Below are 19,927 nucleotides of genomic sequence, written 5' to 3'. Positions count from 1 at the left end.
CAAAAAAAAATAATAATAATTATTATTATTATAATTATAATTATTATTATTATAATTATTATTATTATTATTATTATTATAATTATAATTATAATAATTATTATAATTATTATTATTATTATTATTATTATTATTATTATTATTATTATTAGAGGATAGTTTTGTCATTAGTTAATCTAATGCATGCATTAAAACCATTGCATTGCTAATACCTAGAAATCCATGGTATTAGCAATACACACCTTAATACACAATAGAGTGTATAACTAATGCAAGCATTAGTTATACATAGGTTGGAAAAGAGTACCAAACAAGGTACTAGTAATACACAATGCTAACGCATGCGTTATTTTTCCTAATACACTCTACCAAACGATCCCTAAATTTCTTCCACCTATGCCATGACATCATTGTCAAATTATTGTGCTGTCCCTATCAGCTTTCACGCATTTCAATTAATCTCACGAGATATGATAACTCTATCTACCAAGTTTAGGACAGATAAAAAGAACCACCTAATGTTCATCATTATCATTCTTTTTGGGATTCATAATGATAACAATTCGAATCAATTTACGTGCATTTCAATTATATATTTGAACATCATCCACCAAAACTTAAGCAAGTCTTAATTTTTTTCCTTTTTCATCTCTATTGAATTTAAAACTCATCTACATTATTTATATTAATTTTTATTGACCATTAGGCTACACATCGAATGCACCATCATTCTCGCTCTTGATGACCAAGGCAACTCACTCTATGTCCCCACATATTTCTTACATATCTTGGCCTTATATATAACCAATCACATGGGTCATCATTATCATACCAATAATACACTCCAATCCACAAAGTCCACTTTCCTCTATTAAGTTCAAACAATATCAAAAGTACAAGTTTGTACCCAAAAAAAAGAAGAAAAAAATGACAAGTACCAAGAAAATAGAGTTGATCTTCATTCCTTGTCCAGGAATTGGTCATTTAGTATCCACAGTAGAAATGGCAAAGCTTCTCATAACTAGAGAAAAAATTATGTCCATTACAGTTCTCATTATCCACTCACCTCATGACAACAAGCTCCCTTCTTATATTCAATCATTAACCAATTTCAGCTCAAGTTTGAAATTCATTCAACTCCCTCAAGATGACACTGTATTGCAGCTACTCAAAAGTAACCTTTTCACCTCCTTTATTCCTGCTCATAAGCCTGCAGTTAGAGATGTTGTAGCTGAAATTATCAAGTCACAATCAAATATTACACTAGCAGGTATATATTTCAAATTCATTCCATGTATGATTATTTAACTTTATCTGTCCAAAGCTTTGGTTCAGTAATAAGCGATGTTTCTTAGATTCTTCAAAAATGTCGACAGGTATGTGTCGGATACTCCAAAAGTAGTGTATATAATTTTTTGGAGAGTAACATAGGTGATAAGCGCACAACTTGTGATTTATAGACTAGATGCATGTCATGAGTTCGACCGCTACAGCAAAAAAAAAAGATTGGTACTTCCGTCCAAACTTTATGATACTTCTTGGATTTCGAGATTCAAATAGTTTTTCTTAACTATGATATTTTAATGTGCCTCTTAAGTATTTAAAATTATTGGTTATTGTGACTTATTATATTTTTTAAGTAGTTTTCAAATAAGAATTTTATTTCCAAAAGCTTAAAGATTCTATTTCTGAATTCATTGTCAAAATTTAAAAGTTTGACTCTCCGAATCCAAATGATGCCGCCTAAATTATGACAGGGCGAGTATTTAAGTTGAAAGGGGTGTTCCCCCAACTACACCAACCCTCTCAATTTAACGCGACTAGAGAAAGTATTTCAATGACTTTATTGTTATTGTGGGTAGAGTAAAGCTTAGTTTTTATTTTTTATGTTACAATGATAGTTTTGAAATTTTAGTCTTTCGATGGGTAAAGTTCTAGTAATTATATGTGATATTAACGTGCAGGTATTGTCATCGACTTATTTTGCACCTCTATGATAGACGTGGCCAATGAATTCGAGCTACCAACCTATGTTTTCTACACCTGTGGTGCAGCTACTCTTGGTCTTCAGTTCCATATACAGAGCCTTAGTGATGACTTTGGAAGAGATATTACTAATTACAAAGATGACCCTGAAGCAGAACTTTCTATATCAACATATTTCAATCCATTTCCTGCAAAATGTTTGCCCTCTGTCGCGTTAGACAAGGAAGGAGGTTCCACCATGTTTCTTGGCCTTACAAGAAGGTTTCGAGAAACCAAAGGTATAATGATTAATACCTTTCTTGAACTGGATTCTCACGCGATAAACGCCCTCTCACGAGACAAGAATATACCACCAGTATACCCTGTGGGACCGGTATTGAACCTTAATAACGTTCAAGGTGAGAACTTGAGTTCATCAGACCAGAATATTATGAAATGGTTAGATGATCAACCCCCTTCATCTGTAGTGTTTCTCTGTTTTGGTAGCGGAGGAAGTTTTACGGTAGAGCAAGTTAAGGAAATAACATATGCTCTCGAGAATAGTGGGTGTCGGTTTTTGTGGACATTGAGACAACCACCACAGAAAGATGCAAGACTTCCAGGTGACTATGAAAATTTTGAAGAAGTATTGCCAGAAGGGTTCTTGCAAAGAACACAAGGGATTGGAAAGGTATTGTTGTTGTTTTTCTTTCTTTTCTTTTTTTCATATAGAGCCAGGTCCCTGATCCATATTCAAAGCTCGAACCTGAAACCTTTGGTTAAGACTGGAGGCGCGTTGATTTTATTTTGAATGATTTAAAACCTAGCGTGCTAAAAAGAATAACATTTTATTTTATTTTCTTAAAAATAACATATCCAATTTTTCATAATTTTATCTGTTGGCTCCTCATTTTCTCACCCTCTTCAAGAATCCATGTTCTTTCTTTTTTTGGCTCCAAATTCCTATATAAACAGTTGAGAGATTTAAGAGTTCTCCGAACTTCTATTCGAGTATACATTACAAAATTTCTAGATGATGCATTGTATTTTGGGAGTACGCTGTCACTCGTTATCTAGATATAAAATCTACTTTGAAGACAGCGCCTTTCATAGTGCGCTATTATTGTTTCACATTGCAACTTCATTTTATCTTTTATTAATAATCATAGCATCTTATTATTTCCATCTCTACTATTTTTCAACAGGTGATAGGATGGGCACCTCAATTGGCCATTTTATCTCACAAAGCAGTGGGTGGTTTTGTGTCGCACTGTGGATGGAATTCGACTTTGGAAAGCATCTATTTTGGAGTGCCAATGGCTACTTGGCCAATGTACGCAGAGCAGCAAGCAAATGCGTTTCAGTTGGTTAAGGATTTGGAAATGGCAGTCGAGATTAAGATGGATTACAGAAAGGAACCGGCAGGGACGATGGGCCAAGAAGTTATAGTGAAAGCAGAAGAGATTGAGAAAGCAATAAGGGAACTTATGGACCCTGAAAATAAAATACGGATGAAAGTAAAGGAGATGAAGGAGAAGAGCAGAGCAACAACCATGGAAGGTGGCTCTTCTTACACTTCTGTTGGAGGTTTCATCCAGAGTATCATGGAGAATACTCAATGATTAGCTGCTTTGCTATGTTTTTCCTTGAGCTGAGGGTCTATCAGAAACAACCTCTCTACCTCTACAAGGTAGGGGTAAGGTTTGCGTACACTTTACTCTCCCCCGACCCCTCTTGTGGATTACGTAGAGTATGTTGTTGTTGTAATTTGATCAATAAAGTTGGTTCTGTACCCTCGTTTCTAAGCTACTAGTAAAGGTTGCCCGTGCTGAGCACGACCAAGATTGTATTAGTTGTTATAATATCTTTTTTAGCTCAATTTGTTTCACATGACATACAAATACTTCAAATAGTTTTTAGCTCACACGCCCAAGCACATATAGATCAGCATCCCCATTCAAAACGAAAAATTAAGCAAAAAAAAGAAAAGAGGAAGAAGAACCCACTTAAAAGAGTGTTACGGAAAATAACAAGAAAACAAAATATTTAAGAAAAAAAGAGTGAACAAAAATGAAAGAGAGAAGAAGAACCCACCATAGAAAGAGTGAAATTTCTTTTGTAAGCTGTAATTGTCATGGAATCAGCTCATCAAATGAAAGCAGCAACTCAACCGATGTTCCAGCCTGCTTTCTGTTGAAGAGTAGTTAATCTCTACTCTCTGTAGTTATGATCAAGCTGATATTACTTCCAAGTCTTAACTGAAAAAAACTTAGTGCTTTTAAAATTGTTGTGTATAACTTTTAATTACTTGATCTAGATGTTTATGTTGTACCTATATAAATGGTCTTCTCAAGCCTTCTATATTACAATTAAGAAGTATCTGCTAAGGCATGCAACTCAGCAAACAAGTTTATTTACAAGTTAATGGATGGGTCTGGTTAAACCATATGAATGGTTTGATGTGTCATCACTTTCAGTTTCCACGGACATACAAAACGAAGATAGAGATGAGGTAGAATTCTTACTACATTCTTTAATTTCAAGACCTTATATATAATCCAATAACTATACATATGTCAGGCTATACTAAAGAATTATTGCATAGTATTAGTTTAAAGAGCCAAGTCTAATGGTTAAAAAAAAGAAGCTATTTTCTAAGTTGCTCTACTTTTGATTTCTTATCAACTACATAGCAGAAGCTTAAGTTGTATAATTTGCTGGTTTTCCTTGAAAATCTGCAGCTTGATGTTGTTTCTATAATATTTGCATGAAAATGACACATAGTTCCTTTCATTTTTGATTCTTCATCATACCCCCTTCCACTTAAGTTCATCTAATTGTTTCTAAACATCAAATCTATGCAGTGGTTTGATCTGACAGTTACTGCCAAGGAATCTACTTTCTAATCATTCTTCATAGTGCATGTTTCATATGAGCTTTCCATTTGTCAGCTGAAGCATGTTAATTTATATTAGTTTAGGCTTTTTGGTAAGTCAAAAAATAAACAAAGGTTACCAATAATCATTAATAATCAACAATGGAAATCATGAGTTAATGGCAGATTTTGTGCTTGCTTAAGCTGGTCAAAGATGGCTAGCTACAAGTGCTAATAGGAGAATTGCATCTTCCAGTCGAAACAGGTAAATGTGTTTCATTCAATGTGGGCTTTCAATATCATCCTTTGGTCCTTTATAAGTGATTCCATCTCTATTCGATATGTCCAAGAATATACTTAGGGTCCTTAAGGGTGTTGAACATTGCTATTATCAGAAACATATTTCTTTTTTTTTATACTTCAATTAAATCTATGATTGAACGCTAGAAAAGATTAAAAAACAAATGTTTCATATCCAAAAGACAAACCAGCAAAGCCATGACATCATTTAATTGATCACCACGACAAAACCTTCTTTTTCACCACTTGGATACTTCCACTGTCTTAACACCTTCTAGATTCTTATCTTATATAATAGTAAATTTCTTCCACCTATGCCATGACATCATTGCCAATTTTTTTTTTAACTGAATGTGCTGTCCCTATCAGCTTTTGCGCATTTCAATTAATCTCACGAGATATGATAACTTTGTCTACCAAGTTTAGAACAGATAAAAAGAACCACCTAATGTTCATCATTATCATTCTTTTTGGGATTCATAATGTTAACAATTCGAATCAATTTACGTGCATTTCAATTATATATTTGAACATCATCCATCAAAACTTAAGCAAGTCTTAATTTTTTTCTTTTTCATCTCTATTGAATTTAAAACTCATCTACATTATTTTTATTAATTTTATTGACCATAAGGCTACACATCGAATGCACCATCATTCTCACTCTTGATGACCAAGACAACTCACGTTTTGTCCCCACATACTTCTTACATATCTTGGCCTTATATATAACCAATCACAAGGATCATTATTATCAATACCAATATTACACTCCAATCCACAAAGTCCATTTTCCTCTTTTAAGTTTCAAACAATATCAAAAGTACAAGTTTGTACCAAAAAAAGAAGAAAAAAATGACAAGTACCAAGAAAATAGAGTTGATCTTCATTCCTAGTCCAGGAATTGGTCATTTAGTATCCACAGTAGAAATGGCAAAGCTTCTCATAACTAGAGAAAAAAACATGTCCATTACAGTTCTCATTATCCAATCACCTCATGACAACAAACTCCCTTCTTATATTCAATCATTAACCAATTTCAGCTCAAGTTTGAAATTCATTCAACTCCCTCAAGATGACACTGTTTTGCAGCTACTCAAAAGTAACCTTTTCACCTCCTTTATTCCTGCTCATAAGCCTGCAGTTAGAGATGTTGTAGCTGAAATTATCAAGTCACAATCAAATATTACACTAGCAGGTATATATTTCAAATTCATTCCATGTATGATTATTTTAACTTTATCTGTCCAAAGCTTTGGTTCAGTAATAAGCAATGTTACTTAGACAATTCAAAAATGTTGGCGGGTGTGTGTCGGATACTTCAAAAGTAATGTATATAAATTTTGGGAGAGTTTGAGCAGCATAGGTGATCAGCACACAATTTGTGATTTATAGACTAGATGCATGTCATGAGTTCGACCACTATTGCCAAAAAAAAATAAAATTGATACTTCCTTCCTTCCATCCAAACTTTATGATACTTCTTGAATTTCGAGAGCCAAATAGTTTTTCTTAACTATGATATTTTAATGTGCCTTTTAATTATTTAAAATTATTAATTATTATGATTTGTTGTAATTTTTGAATATGAATTTTATTTCCAAAAGCTTAAAGATTCTATACCCGAATTTATGGTCAAATTTTAAAAGTTTGACTATCCAAATCCAAATGATACCGCATAAATTATGACAGAGGGAGTATTTAAGTTGAAAGGGGTGTTGCGCCACTACACCAACCTTCTCAATTTAACGCGACTAGAAAAAGTATTTCAATGACTTTATTGTTATTGTGGGTAGAGTAAAGCTTAGTTTTTATTTTTTATGCTACAATGACAGTTTTGAAATTTTAGTCTTTCGATGGGTAAAGTTCTAGTAATTATATGTGATATTAACGTGCAGGTATTGTCATCGACTTATTTTGCACCTCTATGATAGACGTGGCCAATGAATTCGAGCTACCAACCTATGTTTTCTACACCTGTGGTGCAGCAACTCTTGGTCTTCAGTTCCATATACAGAGCCTTAGTGATGACTTTGGAAGAGATATTACTAATTATAAAGATGACCCTGAAGCAGAACTTTCTATATCAACATATTTCAATCCATTTCCTGCAAAATGTTTGCCCTCTCCCATGTTAGACAAGGAAGGAGGTTCCACCATGTGTCTTGACCTTACAAGAAGGTTTCGAGAAACCAAAGGTATAATGATTAATACCTTTCCTGAACTGGATTCTCACGCGATAAACTCCCTCTCACGAGACAAGAATATACCACCGGTTTACCCTGTGGGACCGGTGTTGAACCTTAATAATAATGCTCAACGTGACAACTTGAGTTCATCAGACCAGAACATGATGAAATGGTTAGATGAACAACCCCCTTCATCTGTAGTGTTCCTCTGTTTTGGTAGCGGAGGAAGTTTTACGGTAGAGCAAGTTAAGGAAATAACATATGCTCTCGAGAATAGTGGGTGTCGGTTTTTGTGGGCATTGAGACAACCACCACAGAAAGATGCAAGACTTCCAGGTGACTATGAAAATTTTGAAGAAGTATTGCCAGAAGGGTTCTTGCAAAGAACACAAGGGATTGGAAAGGTATTGTTGTTGTTTTTCTTTCTTTTCTTTTTTTCATATAGAGCCAGGTCCCTAATCCATATTCAAAGCTCGAACCTGAAACCTTTGGTTAAGACTGGAGGCGCGTTGATTTTATTTTGAATGATTTAAAACCTAGCGTATTAAAAAGAATAACATTTTATTTTATTTAAAAAAAAAAAAAACATATCCAATTTTTCATAATTTTATCTTTTGGCTCCTGGTTTTCTCACCCTCTTCAAGAATCCCTGTTCTTTCTTTTTTTCACTCCAAATTCCTATAACAGTTGAGAGATTTAAGAGTTCCCCGAACTTCTATTCGAGTATACACTACAAAATTTCTGGATGATGCATTGTATTTTGGGAGTACATTGTCACTTGTTATCTAGATATAAAATCTACTCTGAAGACAACACCTTTCATAGTGTACCATTAACTTCATTTTATCTTGTATTACTAATCATTGCATCTTATTATTCCATCTCTACAATTTTTCAACAGGTGATAGGATGGGCACCTCAATTGGCCATTTTATCTCACAAAGCAGTGGGTGGCTTTGTGTCGCACTGTGGATGGAATTCGACTTTGGAAAGCATCTATTTTGGAGTGCCAATGGCTACTTGGCCAATGTACGCAGAGCAGCAAGCAAATGCATTTCAGTTGGTTAAAGATTTGGAAATGGCAGTCGAGATTAAGATGGATTACAGGAAAGAACCGACAGGGACGATGGGCCAAGAAGTTATAGTGAAAGCAGAGGAGATTGAGAAAGCAATAAGGGAACTTATGGACCCTGAAAATAAAATACGGATGAAAGTAAAGGAGATGAAGGAGAAGAGCAGAGCAACAACCATGGAAGGTGGCTCTTCTTACACTTCTGTTGGAGGTTTCATCCAGAGTATCATGGAGAATACTCAATGATTAGCTGCTTTGATATGTTTTTCCTTGAGCCGAGGGTCTATCAGAAACAACCTCTCTACCTCTACAAGGTAGGGGTAAGGTTTGTGTACACTTTACTCTCCCCTAACCCCACTTGTGGATTACGTGGAGTATGTTATTGTTATTGTAATTTGATCAATAAAGTTGGTTCTGTACCCTCGTTTCTAAGCTACTAGTAAAGGTGGCCCGTGCTGAGCACGACCAAGATTGTATTAGTTGTTATAATATCTTTTTTTAGCTCAATTTGTTTCACATGACATACAAATATTTCAAATATTTTTTAGCTCACACGCCCAAGCACATATAGATCAGCATCCCCATTCAAAATGAAAAATTAAGCAAAAAAAAAAGAAAAGAGGAAGAAGAACCCACTTAAAAGAGTGTTACAGAAAATAACAAGAAAACAAAATATTTAAGAAAAAAAGAGTGAACAAAATTGAAAGAGAGAAGAAGAACTCACCATAGAAAGAGTGAAATTTCTTTTGTAAGCTGTAATTGTCATGGAATCAGCTCATCAAATGAAAGCAGCAACTCAACCGATGTTCCAGCCTGCTTTCTGTTGAAGAGTAGTTAATCTCTACTCTCTGTAGTTATGATCAAGCTGATATTACTTCCAAGTCTTAACTGAAAAAAACTCTGTGCTTTTAAAATTGTTGTGTATAACTTTTAATTACTTGATCTCGATGTTTATGTTGTACCTATATAAATGGTCTTCTCAAGCCTTCTATATTACAATTAAGAAGTATCTGCAAAGGCATGCAACTCAGCAAACAAGTTTATTTACAAGTTAATGGATGGGTCTGGTTAAACCATATGAATGGTTTGATGTGTCATCACTTTCAGTTTCCACGGACATACAAAACGAAGATAGAGATGAGGTAGAATTCTTACTACATTCTTTAATTTCAAGACCTTACATATAATCCAATAACTATACATATGTCAGGCTATACTAAAGAATTATTGCATAGTATTAGTTTAAAGAGCCAAGTCTAATGGTTAAAAAAAAGAAGCTATTTTCTAAGTTGCTCTACTTTTGATTTCTTATCAACTACATAGCAGAAGCTTAAGTTGTATAATTTGCTGGTTTTCCTTGAAAATCTACAGCTTGATGTTGTTTCTATAATATTTGCATGAAAATGACACATAGTTCCTTTCATTTTTGATTCTTCATCATACCCCCTTCCACTTAAGTTCATCTAATTGTTTCTAAACATCAAATCTATGCAGTGGTTTGATCTGACAGTTACTGCCAAGGAATCTACTTTCTAATCATTCTTCATAGTGCATGTTTCATATGAGCTTTCCATTTGTCAGCTGAAGCATGTTAATTTATATTAGTTTAGGCTTTTTGGTAGGTCAAAAAATAAACAAACGTTACCAATAATCATTAATGATCAACAACGGAAATCATGAGTTAATGGCAGATTTTGTGCTTACTTAAGCTTGTTAAAGATGGCTAGCTAGAAGTGCTAGTAGGAGAATTGCATCTTCCAATCGAAACAGGTAAATGTGTTCCATTCAATGTAGGCTTTCAATATCATCTTTTGGTCCTTTATAAGTGGTTCCATTTCTATTTGATATGTCCAAGAGAATACTTAGGGTTCTTTAGAGTGTTGAACATTGCTATTATATTAGAGGATACACTTCGTAAGCACTTATGGGTCACTTTATCATATGGGAGTAAAAATCAAGGTATATCATCGTTTTCAAGAGGGAGAAGAGTTCCTTTGTTCCGTAAGAGGGACAGATGTGCCACGAATGTCATCTCATAAATGGATACCACTATTGTAAGGTCATATCTGGAAAAAAAAATGACAAATACCTTCCTTTCACTTTATTGCCACAACTTTTTACGAGGTATTTTTTTCTTTCCACATCTGTTGTTTGTGCTTTCATTGTTCATTAGTTGACAAATATATTCATCTTAGTAACCATACAAAAAAAGCTAAGGGAGACAGTAGTCTCATTAGGGATTTCAGACACTTGAGAACAAAAGGGAAAAATTGGTTGAATACATTTGATAGAAACAAAGGGTAAATTTGGTTGTAAACCACGATGTAAAGTTAGCTTACTAAGTCGAGAGTAGTGTATGAAGAGGAGAAACTGCAACAAAAAGCCTTAGCTACAAGTTACTTACAGTTATTGACTTATGAAAAGAACAAAGTTTCAACTGGTTAAACTTACTTCTCAGTGCCGGATCTTCTTTGTACAGAAATATTAGGCACACGGGCACAAGCCATCTCGTAAACGGTTACTAGAGTGATCAGCCTAACCTTCCATTGCCTTAACCAAGTTTCCTTTCCCACTCCTTATGTATTTATTTTCCCTTCATCCATACTTATTAACTTTTTTCTTGATCAAGATAGGAAAACTTTACCTAAATATAAGGATTTTTTTCTCATCTGTTTGCACATTGAAGCAGAGAAGTTGATAATAATCAAACAATCACACACAATATGAGTTTCAGGTCAATCCAACTAGATAAATAGAGGCATTGCTTTCTACAAACCACAGGAACCAATCCCCACAATCATCAGTATACTGCATCATAAGACCCTTCAAAGAATCTGAACTGAATAGATTAACATAAACTCGATTGAATCATATTTAAGCAACCATCGAGGAAGAGAGTTTAAAGGAGAGTACCTGTCAGATATAAGTTTGCCCAATACTCAATGTGTTGGTGAAATGTGAGAAGTAAAATCCACTGGCAAATATATCTTAGGATTCTTGGGATCAGGGATCCAATGTATCTCACTCATGTTTGGTTTCTCCACATAGGCCATGGTAAACTCTCCCACCTTTTCTGCCTTGCCTCGCTTACCTGCCCTTAGTACATGGTTACTGCGGTTATTGCGAATATAAGAAAAGATGCCATTTTCTAACCGGATGATATCCCCAGGCTCAAAAACATCACATTCATCACCCCACATTTGAAAGTGAACCGCAGCTGTCTCATCTGCAACTAGTGCCAAACACGTCTTGTGTTGCCCTTCTAAATCTATCCTCCCTTTGTCCAAAACAATAAATTTTGTGTTTATATTGTTCAATGCAGCAGGTACGATGTCTTTTAGAAACTGCATCCTTTGACAATCTGATACAATATCTGCAACCAAAAATTTCCAAACTGTCCTAATCACCACAGGCAAACAAAAAATTTAACTTTTCCGCACTCTTTTTCCAATCAAGAAATTTAATGATTTTTTTCACTATGTATTGGTCATATTTACTATATTCTCCTGATTACGTAATATGTAATCGCTTGAAAGGTACATTTTGTTTATAAAAATTGTTTGCATTTCACTCATTTTTCTTAAAGAAGATAACACAACCATCACTTAACAACCATATACTCTTACCTTCATCTACTGGTTACGGTCCAAATAACTAGCTATGTGTCACCCACCCCATCTAAAAAAATCTAGAAAACAAATACAAGGACACCCTCCTCCCTAGATTTGCCTAAATTTCTAGCATGAAGTGTAATAAGTAAGCATATATTTCTTGAAAACCAAGTCTAGGAATCATATAAAGAATACAAGGCATCAAATAAACATGCTTGTTAAAGGACTTACATTCTTACTAATAATGAGAAAGAATGGGTCAAATCGAACTGAGCACTCAAGGGTTGTTTGGTAGCTAGTAAAGAAGCAATTTACTCAAGTATTAATTTATGCATTAAGTTATACAATGTTTGGTAGCAAGTTAGGAAGTAAGTTATTCATGTATAACATTTGATATGCAAGGTATGAGGGAATTTGTATATTATTTTGTTAAGGATAGAAGATGAAATAACTAATACCCGCATAACTTATACATATTTTACTAATACCTGCATAATTCTAACCAGCTACCAAAGGATCCCTTAATGACAAACTATTTTTCCTAGGGCATTTTATCAAACGCATGGAGTACATAGGCTCTCTATTAGAAAGAAAGAAGAAAACAACATACTTTATTGTTGAGACTATTACCCCAATAGTAGGTTATTGTTTGAAGCATATAGAAGTAATTAGTATTTAAACATGGTTGAAGGCGTCAATTGATCAGAAATAGAATGTTATTTTCAACTATAATATCACAACTTCCAATTTCAAATGCCAACTACTGAGAAACAGAAACCCAATATAGGAAATCCAAGAACCAATTCAAAACCATCAATGTAAGCTCAAAAACCAACTTATAGGCACAAACTTCATAAAACAAGATTTACCATTGCATAGCATAAGCAGTAGTCCATATTCTACGATTTTTTAGTATAATATCACACAACTCCCTCAATGTTCAAATCCCAACTACTAAGGAACAGAACTCCAGTCAATAAAAGTTCATCAAAAAAGAAGTCCAAAAACATCAATGGAAGCTCAAAAACTAACTAAAAGACACAAACTTTATGAAACAAGATTTACCATGGCATAGCATAAGCCGTAATACAAACTCTAAGAATTTCCCAGTATAATATTACACAATTCCTCAATGTTTATATACTTATTCTACCAAGAAACAGAAACCCAATTCACGAAAAGTCAGAGAGGATCCAAAATCATCAATTTAAACTCAAAAACCATCTAAAAGACACAAACTTTATGAAACAAGATTTACCATTGCATAGACTAAGCTGTAATACACACAATTACAACTGTGATATATGAAGCTCATATGATTCTTTAGCTACTTCAATCTCTTGTGAAAATGACTGACATGAATGAATGCAGTGGAGTTCGTTTAGTTTTGCCTCAAATCTATTTAAGTTGGATAAAGACATACTATTAATTATTAAAGTAGAGTAATCCTGTATCACCCATAAAAAATTATTAGTATATCCACAGATGATGAATCAAAAGAGCATAACACGACACTAGCCCAAAAAAAAAACTAATTGACAAAGATACACGCTTGTATAATCAAAAAAATGCCCTTCTAAATTCTAATTGGTTTAACTCTTTTGAATAAGTTTTTGTTTGAGGCTAAGCTTCACAACAAATTAGTTAACTACTGCAATTGAAGTCTCTGGATCCAACAAATTAGTTAACTACTTTCATTACCTTTGAAATTGCAGAATGGATGTGCGGCGCTGCTGCGACGTGCGGCACCACTGCTGCTGCAACGGCGACGTGCGGCACTGCTGCTTCTGCGACGGCGACCTGCTGTGAGTTGCGAGTTGGGAGCAGCGTGAGACTGAGACTCAAGAGGGACGGGTTTCACCTGAGTAACACTTTAATGAGGGGAAGGGGAAAATAAATTCTTTAAAATTTTTTTTTTTATATATATATATATTAAATATCGACCTCATTATCAATTAAAATTATTAAATATCTTTAATAAATATGGACATCAAGAAATCAATATTGTTTAAATAATAATCTAAATATACCGACCTCAAAAGGTCATTTATTAATTTATTTTAATATACCGACCTCTTGAGGTCAATTTTATTAATTAAAATAATATATATAGATTAACAGAGGTTTATCAATATAAAGTTTAATATATATAATCTCCAAATATAGTAATAGACATTGATTACCTCGTAATATCAACGTATTTAATACTTGAATTGATCGATGTTTCTTTAATTAATAATGTATTTTATAGCTGAATCAGTAATATATAAGACTTAATTTGTTAAACCACTCAACAAGTATATATAATCTCCTACAATCAACGTATGTGATACATTTTCGATGATGAATTATCATTTTATCTTTTGCCTACGATATCACAACATGAGAAATCAATTTTAAGTCCAAGCGTTTAAATCTATAGTTCCCTACAAAGACACATTGTTCATCTTACTTGTATTAATTTCCAATTGTAGATCTGTTTTTAGTTGGGAATTGGCTGTGTCACATGACACACTAATAAACAAGCCACTAATTAGCATACAAAACCAGGCTGTGTCACATGTCTATAATACGCATCTATAACTATAGATTAATATTAATTCCATTTAGAAATAATACAATTATTAGTGCTTGGTTTAGATATGGTCAAATTTTCTAGTCTAAGTCCATTTCTTTGAGAAACATTTAACTTTTAGTATGAAAAAAGGAGGCTACATGCTACACTTTAACACTTTTTTCTAAGGTGACGCTTCTAATAAAAAAAATTCTAAATATCTATCGTGATCATATAAAAAAATAATTTGTTAGAACTGATAAATTACAAGAAAAAATAAAATTGTAAAAAAACATCATGGATAATCTCGAATTAGATCATGAAATATTAAAAAAAAAAAAACTGAAAAAGGATTACTTCTTCTACAAAAACTAAAAATACATTCCTGAAAAAAAAGGTTTAAAATAAAATGTACAGCCTGAGTAAATGAGCAAGTACAACTGATCACAGCGCAAATTCTTGAACAATTCGGGTCAGCTCAAAACCCGACTCCAGCCGCCCCGAACCCAAACGTCGCTCGTCGATGTGGCTCAATCTTCATATTCTTCCAGAAACAAGTCTCCGGCACAAGCTTAGCCGTTACCCCTGCCGCCGTCCTCATCGGCTCCGACTTGCACCTTGTCAACACTAACGGCTCGTACGCCACTGAGTTTACCAGTTTCTGCTCTATCATCGTTGCCATGGACATGGCCGGCGAAACTCCGGTCGCCGGAAAAGAACACGATGACCTTGGTGGTTGTAGGAGGCGTTGTTGTTTACTCTTGTCAATGCTTCGCCTTCTCTTTGGATCCTCGGGAATTTCATTCTTCTTCTTCTTCGTCACTGTTTTAGCTTGTTTCAGTTCGGTGCTGCTGTATACCCATGTTTCCTTGGAAACTTCCATGGATAGTTTGGGTTCGCACATCATTAGTAGCAAGCAATCTGGAAGAATTGATTCGTTCTGTTGTTTTCGCGATTCTTTTTCGATTTCATTGTTTGAAAATGCTGCATCAGATTTTGCTTCTTCTTCTTCTCTGTGTTCGTGTTGAATTTGTTTTGCATCTGCTCTATCAATGTGTTCTAACAAAAGTGTTTCTTCAATTACCTTTTTAATAATTGATTTGAATCTCTCTTCTTCTTGTTCTTCGTCCAATGTTTCATCTTCTTCGTTTTCTGAGAAAGAGGAAAAACTCTGAATGCTGCTGTCTTCTTCTTCTTTTTTCTCTGATTCAAGGAGTTGATTATTTGTTTCATCAACAATGGAGTTTACTTCTACTGCTACTGCTGCTACAAGTGCCTTTATCACACTCTCTTCTTCACCTTGTTCCTCTGTTTCTGGTGTTAATCCATGGCATTTGAGCTTTTCTTCATCTTTACTACTTTCTGCTTCTGCATTCTCTTCATTTTCCACAAGATCTACAGAAACACAACTAGTTTCCTCTAGTACTTTGCATTCGGTGTTTTCTGTATCTACTAGTTCTTCCACATCCGCATTTTCTCCGATTTCTTTCTCATCTACTTCAACTTCTTCATTAGTTTCTTTTCGAGCAGGTGATTCCCAGAATCGATTAGTAATATCCGCCATTTTCATAGGATCAGATCGACATCTCATTAGAAGCAAAGCATTTTTAGGCGGAATGCAAATGCTAACTCTGGCTTTCTCTTCCTTCATTTCAACACTCCCATCATCATGATCCTTAAACTCAATACCTTCAAACACATGCCTTCTTGAGCTTCTCATAGTACTTTGCATTTCCTCCATTTTCTCGTCTTCTTCTTCCTTCACATTATTCGTCACCACCAACTCAATCCCTCTGGTTTTGTCATCTGCTTCACCATCTTGCAATGCAACTAGCCATCTAGCAACAACATCCTCACATCTCCTCTGCCCATTATTATTATCAACTTCTCTAGATCCATTAACTTTATCCTCTTGTTTTCCTTTCTCATTCGAAAAACACGAAGACCGACATGGAAACAAACAGCTTAACTCTCTCAAAGCTTCATATATCGTCACTGGCAAATGTACCCATCTCTGATTTCTATGCGCCACCGCCACCGCCGCAGCACATTGATCTTGCGCCTGTAAATGCACACTAGAACTCCTCTGATTCTGAATCAAAACTCCCCTTTCTTCTTCCAACTTCCTGAAACTTATATCACTCCTTCTATTAGACAAATTCCGTGTTTGCCTAACTTTCTTCTTCGTCTTCATTTTCACCTGACCAATACAAGTCACCTTCGGAGACGAAGGTTCCGGGTTATCAAAACCCGACCCTCGTTTCTTTCCGGTGGTAGTAGGAAAAGTAGCTGGGGATTGTCCACCTTTAATGCTGCCATTAGCTTTCAGCCTCCGGCTGAGGGAAGTGGGAAGAGTAAGAGGTGGATCATGCCGAGCATGGCTAGGACTAAGCATGGATTTGGTTAGTTTCATTGAAGAAGAAGAAGTAGAAAGGGTACAATAAAACAGATGAAGAGTTTTCACTAGTAATGGGATAATGGTTTCTTTGTATTCAGCACATTGTTGTTGTAGGTAGCCATGGATTGGGGATCCATGTGGGGTTTGAAAGTGTAGAAAAGCTGTGTTTTTTGTGGCAGAAGAAACAGAAAATGTAGCAAAAGGAGATGTGCGTGTGGAGTTTGTTGAAAGCAAAAGCTATGGGGGAAAATGGGAAGATGATTAAGATGTTGTTTGTCTTTAGATGATTATTGGGGTAGGGCTAATTGTCTAATGTACAATGTAATACTCTTTTCGTCTAGACATGACACAAATAACCTTTCGAAAATAATATTTCTACGTCCATGAGGTAATATAAGATCTGCGTATATTATATCCTACTCAGACCTACTTAGTGAGACTTCACTAGGTATGTTGTATTTTGATTTGACTTAAAATTTAAGAAAGTAAATAAAACTAGTGAATCTTATGTTCTTAAGCTAAAAATATGTAAAAATATATCAAAATATCATATAATTTTATAATCTTAAACATACCATACGGAAAATGATTGAAATGTTGTTTGTCTTTTAGATGATTGATGGGGTAGGGCTAATTGCCTAATGTACAATTTAATATTGCCAGATTCACAGTAATGACAAAAAGGGAACTCTAATCGATTAAACAAAGCCCAAAACATTAGCCATAATTAGAGAGATTAAGTAAACAACATGAGGTCTCTCAACGGTAAACTCGCCAACAACAATAGAGTGTACATAAATATTAGCGAGAGGCTATTTTCAGAGAATCTTCGATTTTAAGTGTCGCAAATCAAAATAGTAACAAATATCAAAACATCAATAAAGAAAACATGACAAGTAATAAAAAAAAAAACATTCACACAGTTACACCAACGAAATAATGCAATCACCAAAACATAATAAACAACATATAACTAAAGTAAGAAATCATATAAATAAAGTTTATACTATGATAGATACAATGCTTCAGCCTATCACAAAGTCTAAATTCTATTAAAAAGTAAGAAAATACTTCCCTATCTATCAATTTTCTACTCTAATCTGCATCTCAATTTAATTTCTCATCATTCTCATCCCACAAACAATATAAAGTGTAATTTTCCAAAAACGAAATCAAAATTATTAATTTATGAGTTGTGGTTCATAATTTAAGCCAAAATCCATAAACCCGCAACTCTTACGTTGGCTCCGGCCCCGATTCCTATAGCATATTAAAACGTCCTCTTCAGTCTAGCTTGCATAGCATGTGCTGCTTCTAAGTTTGGTTGTCATATTTCACAAGATCAGAAGATGGTCAACTTTGAGTATAATAATAATAATGTTTTCTCCATTTCATTTTATATGAATTAGTTTGATTTGACATAAAGTTTAAAAAAAAAATTGATGAAACTTGTGGTGTGAATAAATGATGAATGTTTGTGTGAGTACAAATCATTACAAACATCTTAAAATTAAATTGTTATTAATATAGAAATATATTATTCTTTGTTAGATTGACTAAAAAGAAAAAATAAATCATATAACTTGGGACAAGGGAATAATAAAGGTCATATATATACGAGTCAATTCTCGTATGGTGACGAAAGAGAGTTATTCAGATGGCAAGTAGGCAGTGGTATAATCGTGATTAAACAGCATTTTCGGGGTGAATTTGAAGGAAGGTCACATGGAAAAAGAAGGAAGCGAAAACAAAAGAATCCAAGAGTGCACGTGACTTTTGCTAGTCCTCTCTAAAAGAAGCATAACTCTGTCTCACGCTTCACCTATGACCGTGCACTACAATCGCCGGCAACGTCTACACGGTTCACTTTTACTTGTTCACTTTATTAAATTTTACGTCTCTGACTTAAAAATCAAGAGATATTTTTCACTAAATTCTTATTAACAACTACAATCAATTTTCAAACTATTAAATTTAGTATATGATATATTTTATTTGTTATTCCTCGAAAATTTTGTCAAATTAATATTGAACGAGAAAATAAGAATAAACAGTTCTCAAATGAGAGTAGGAGTGGTTTTCACTAAAACAAGTACCTCGTTGTCTGACTTGTTAGCTGAGCTAGATGCTTCTATGCACAACATAAAAAGGTGCGCATTAGACCGCGCGTGAATTATGATTGTCCGTTATAGATTTTAATCACCTCTAGGCTCTAGGGAGAGATCGAGAGTGTTAGTTCACGTGAATTCAATAACTTTAGCCTATCTTTAGTATATGCATTAAGAATTCACTAGTAGCAGGTAATTTATAAGAATGATTTTGGAGTTAGACCATCTAAAAATTTTGAGAGAAGTATTGAAAATATTCTTAAACTTAACGCGAATTATTAGTTTTGTTTTCGAATTATTGACAGCTTTAAAAATACTCATTTACTTCACTAACTAAAATTAGGTACATCCTCAATCACTCCTGATCTGCAACATAATATAACAAGTGGTCTCAGACCATAAAGCTCTTAATTAAAAGTTGAGAGAAGTGTTCAAACATCCCTAGAATATAGGAGTATATTTCACTCATATTGCAAATTCGAGGTATATTTAAGTTAAATTAGTCAATTAAAAAATGTGTCTTTAATCTTCAAATAATAGTTGCCTTATAGGGCAAGAGGGAGGGACATAGGTGGATACAAAAGTTAAATTTAATGGATATAATATTTTTATATTTTCACTAAAAAATATAAATATTTTGTGCATAGGGAGAAAGTGGGGGTAATGAGAGTGCTTTTGGCCTTACCAAGAGTGAGTTTGTTGAAGTAAGTAAAGGACTTTGACCAACATTTACTTCAGAAAAGGACAAATGCACCATTGATTGATGATAGGATAATAAAGAAAAAGAGATATTTCACCAAAAGCACTTTGTTTCCCTTTATTTCACGTAAATAAAAAAAGGTTCTACTTTTGCCT

At 34.1% G+C, this 19,927-nt stretch overlaps 4 protein-coding genes across 14 annotated transcripts; 2 read left to right on the top strand and 2 right to left on the bottom strand.

Annotated features, from left to right (window-relative positions):
- Window positions 1-824: 824 nt before the first annotated feature.
- LOC125866913 (UDP-glucose flavonoid 3-O-glucosyltransferase 6-like) lies at window positions 825-3,858 on the top strand. The gene is made up of 3 exons (XM_049547300.1): window positions 825-1,270; window positions 1,965-2,656; window positions 3,171-3,858. Exons 1-3 carry the CDS (start codon window positions 928-930, stop codon window positions 3,585-3,587), a joined length of 1,452 nt encoding a protein of 483 aa, XP_049403257.1. The 5' UTR covers window positions 825-927; the 3' UTR covers window positions 3,588-3,858.
- LOC125866914 (uncharacterized) lies at window positions 1,064-13,869 on the bottom strand. Of its 11 annotated transcripts, XR_007446581.1 has the most exons (5): window positions 13,792-13,823; window positions 13,714-13,761; window positions 11,315-11,774; window positions 9,126-9,289; window positions 5,907-6,278 (listed from the first exon to the last, which is right to left on the bottom strand). XR_007446581.1 is itself a non-coding variant. In XM_049547306.1 (3 exons), exons 1-2 carry the CDS (start codon window positions 12,892-12,894, stop codon window positions 11,341-11,343), a joined length of 447 nt encoding a protein of 148 aa, XP_049403263.1. In that variant the 5' UTR covers window positions 12,895-12,965; the 3' UTR covers window positions 1,064-1,210; window positions 11,315-11,340. The 11 variants fall into 11 exon arrangements, 7 of the variants coding, with proteins under 7 accessions (XP_049403263.1, XP_049403265.1, XP_049403259.1 ...); XR_007446580.1 differs by having other exon boundaries at window positions 13,714-13,869; XR_007446582.1 differs by having other exon boundaries at window positions 9,126-9,249; window positions 13,714-13,869.
- On the top strand, window positions 5,996-8,743 carry LOC125866912 (UDP-glucose flavonoid 3-O-glucosyltransferase 6-like). Its single transcript, XM_049547299.1, has 3 exons — window positions 5,996-6,338; window positions 7,039-7,733; window positions 8,231-8,743. Exons 1-3 carry the CDS (start codon window positions 5,996-5,998, stop codon window positions 8,645-8,647), a joined length of 1,455 nt encoding a protein of 484 aa, XP_049403256.1. The 3' UTR covers window positions 8,648-8,743.
- Window positions 13,870-14,848: 979 nt separating the features above from the next.
- Window positions 14,849-17,233, bottom strand: LOC125869171 (outer spore wall assembly protein SHE10-like). Its single transcript, XM_049549732.1, has one exon. It carries the CDS (start codon window positions 16,977-16,979, stop codon window positions 15,045-15,047), a length of 1,935 nt encoding a protein of 644 aa, XP_049405689.1. The 5' UTR covers window positions 16,980-17,233; the 3' UTR covers window positions 14,849-15,044.
- Window positions 17,234-19,927: the final 2,694 nt, after the last annotated feature.

The sequence above is a fragment of the Solanum stenotomum genome, chromosome 6 (assembly GCF_019186545.1).
Source record: "Solanum stenotomum isolate F172 chromosome 6, ASM1918654v1, whole genome shotgun sequence".
NCBI classification, from domain to species: domain Eukaryota; kingdom Viridiplantae; phylum Streptophyta; class Magnoliopsida; order Solanales; family Solanaceae; genus Solanum; species Solanum stenotomum.
Note: the sequence above shows the minus strand (reverse complement) of the source record. Positions and strands in the feature narration are given on the sequence as shown.

Bases quoted from the DNA above. Each gene is read 5' to 3' on its own strand.
- LOC125866913 (XM_049547300.1), top strand. From the start codon at position 928: ATGACAAGTACCAAGAAAATAGAGTTGATCTTCATTCCTTGTCCAGGA. The intron at 1,271-1,964 runs GTATATATTTCA...ATTAACGTGCAG, and splicing joins ATCAAATATTACACTAGCAG to GTATTGTCATCGACTTATTT. The intron at 2,657-3,170 runs GTATTGTTGTTG...ATTTTTCAACAG, and splicing joins GAACACAAGGGATTGGAAAG to GTGATAGGATGGGCACCTCA.
- LOC125869171 (XM_049549732.1), bottom strand. From the start codon at position 16,979: ATGAAACTAACCAAATCCATGCTTAGTCCTAGCCATGCTCGGCATGAT.
- LOC125866912 (XM_049547299.1), top strand. From the start codon at position 5,996: ATGACAAGTACCAAGAAAATAGAGTTGATCTTCATTCCTAGTCCAGGA. The intron at 6,339-7,038 runs GTATATATTTCA...ATTAACGTGCAG, and splicing joins ATCAAATATTACACTAGCAG to GTATTGTCATCGACTTATTT. The intron at 7,734-8,230 runs GTATTGTTGTTG...ATTTTTCAACAG, and splicing joins GAACACAAGGGATTGGAAAG to GTGATAGGATGGGCACCTCA.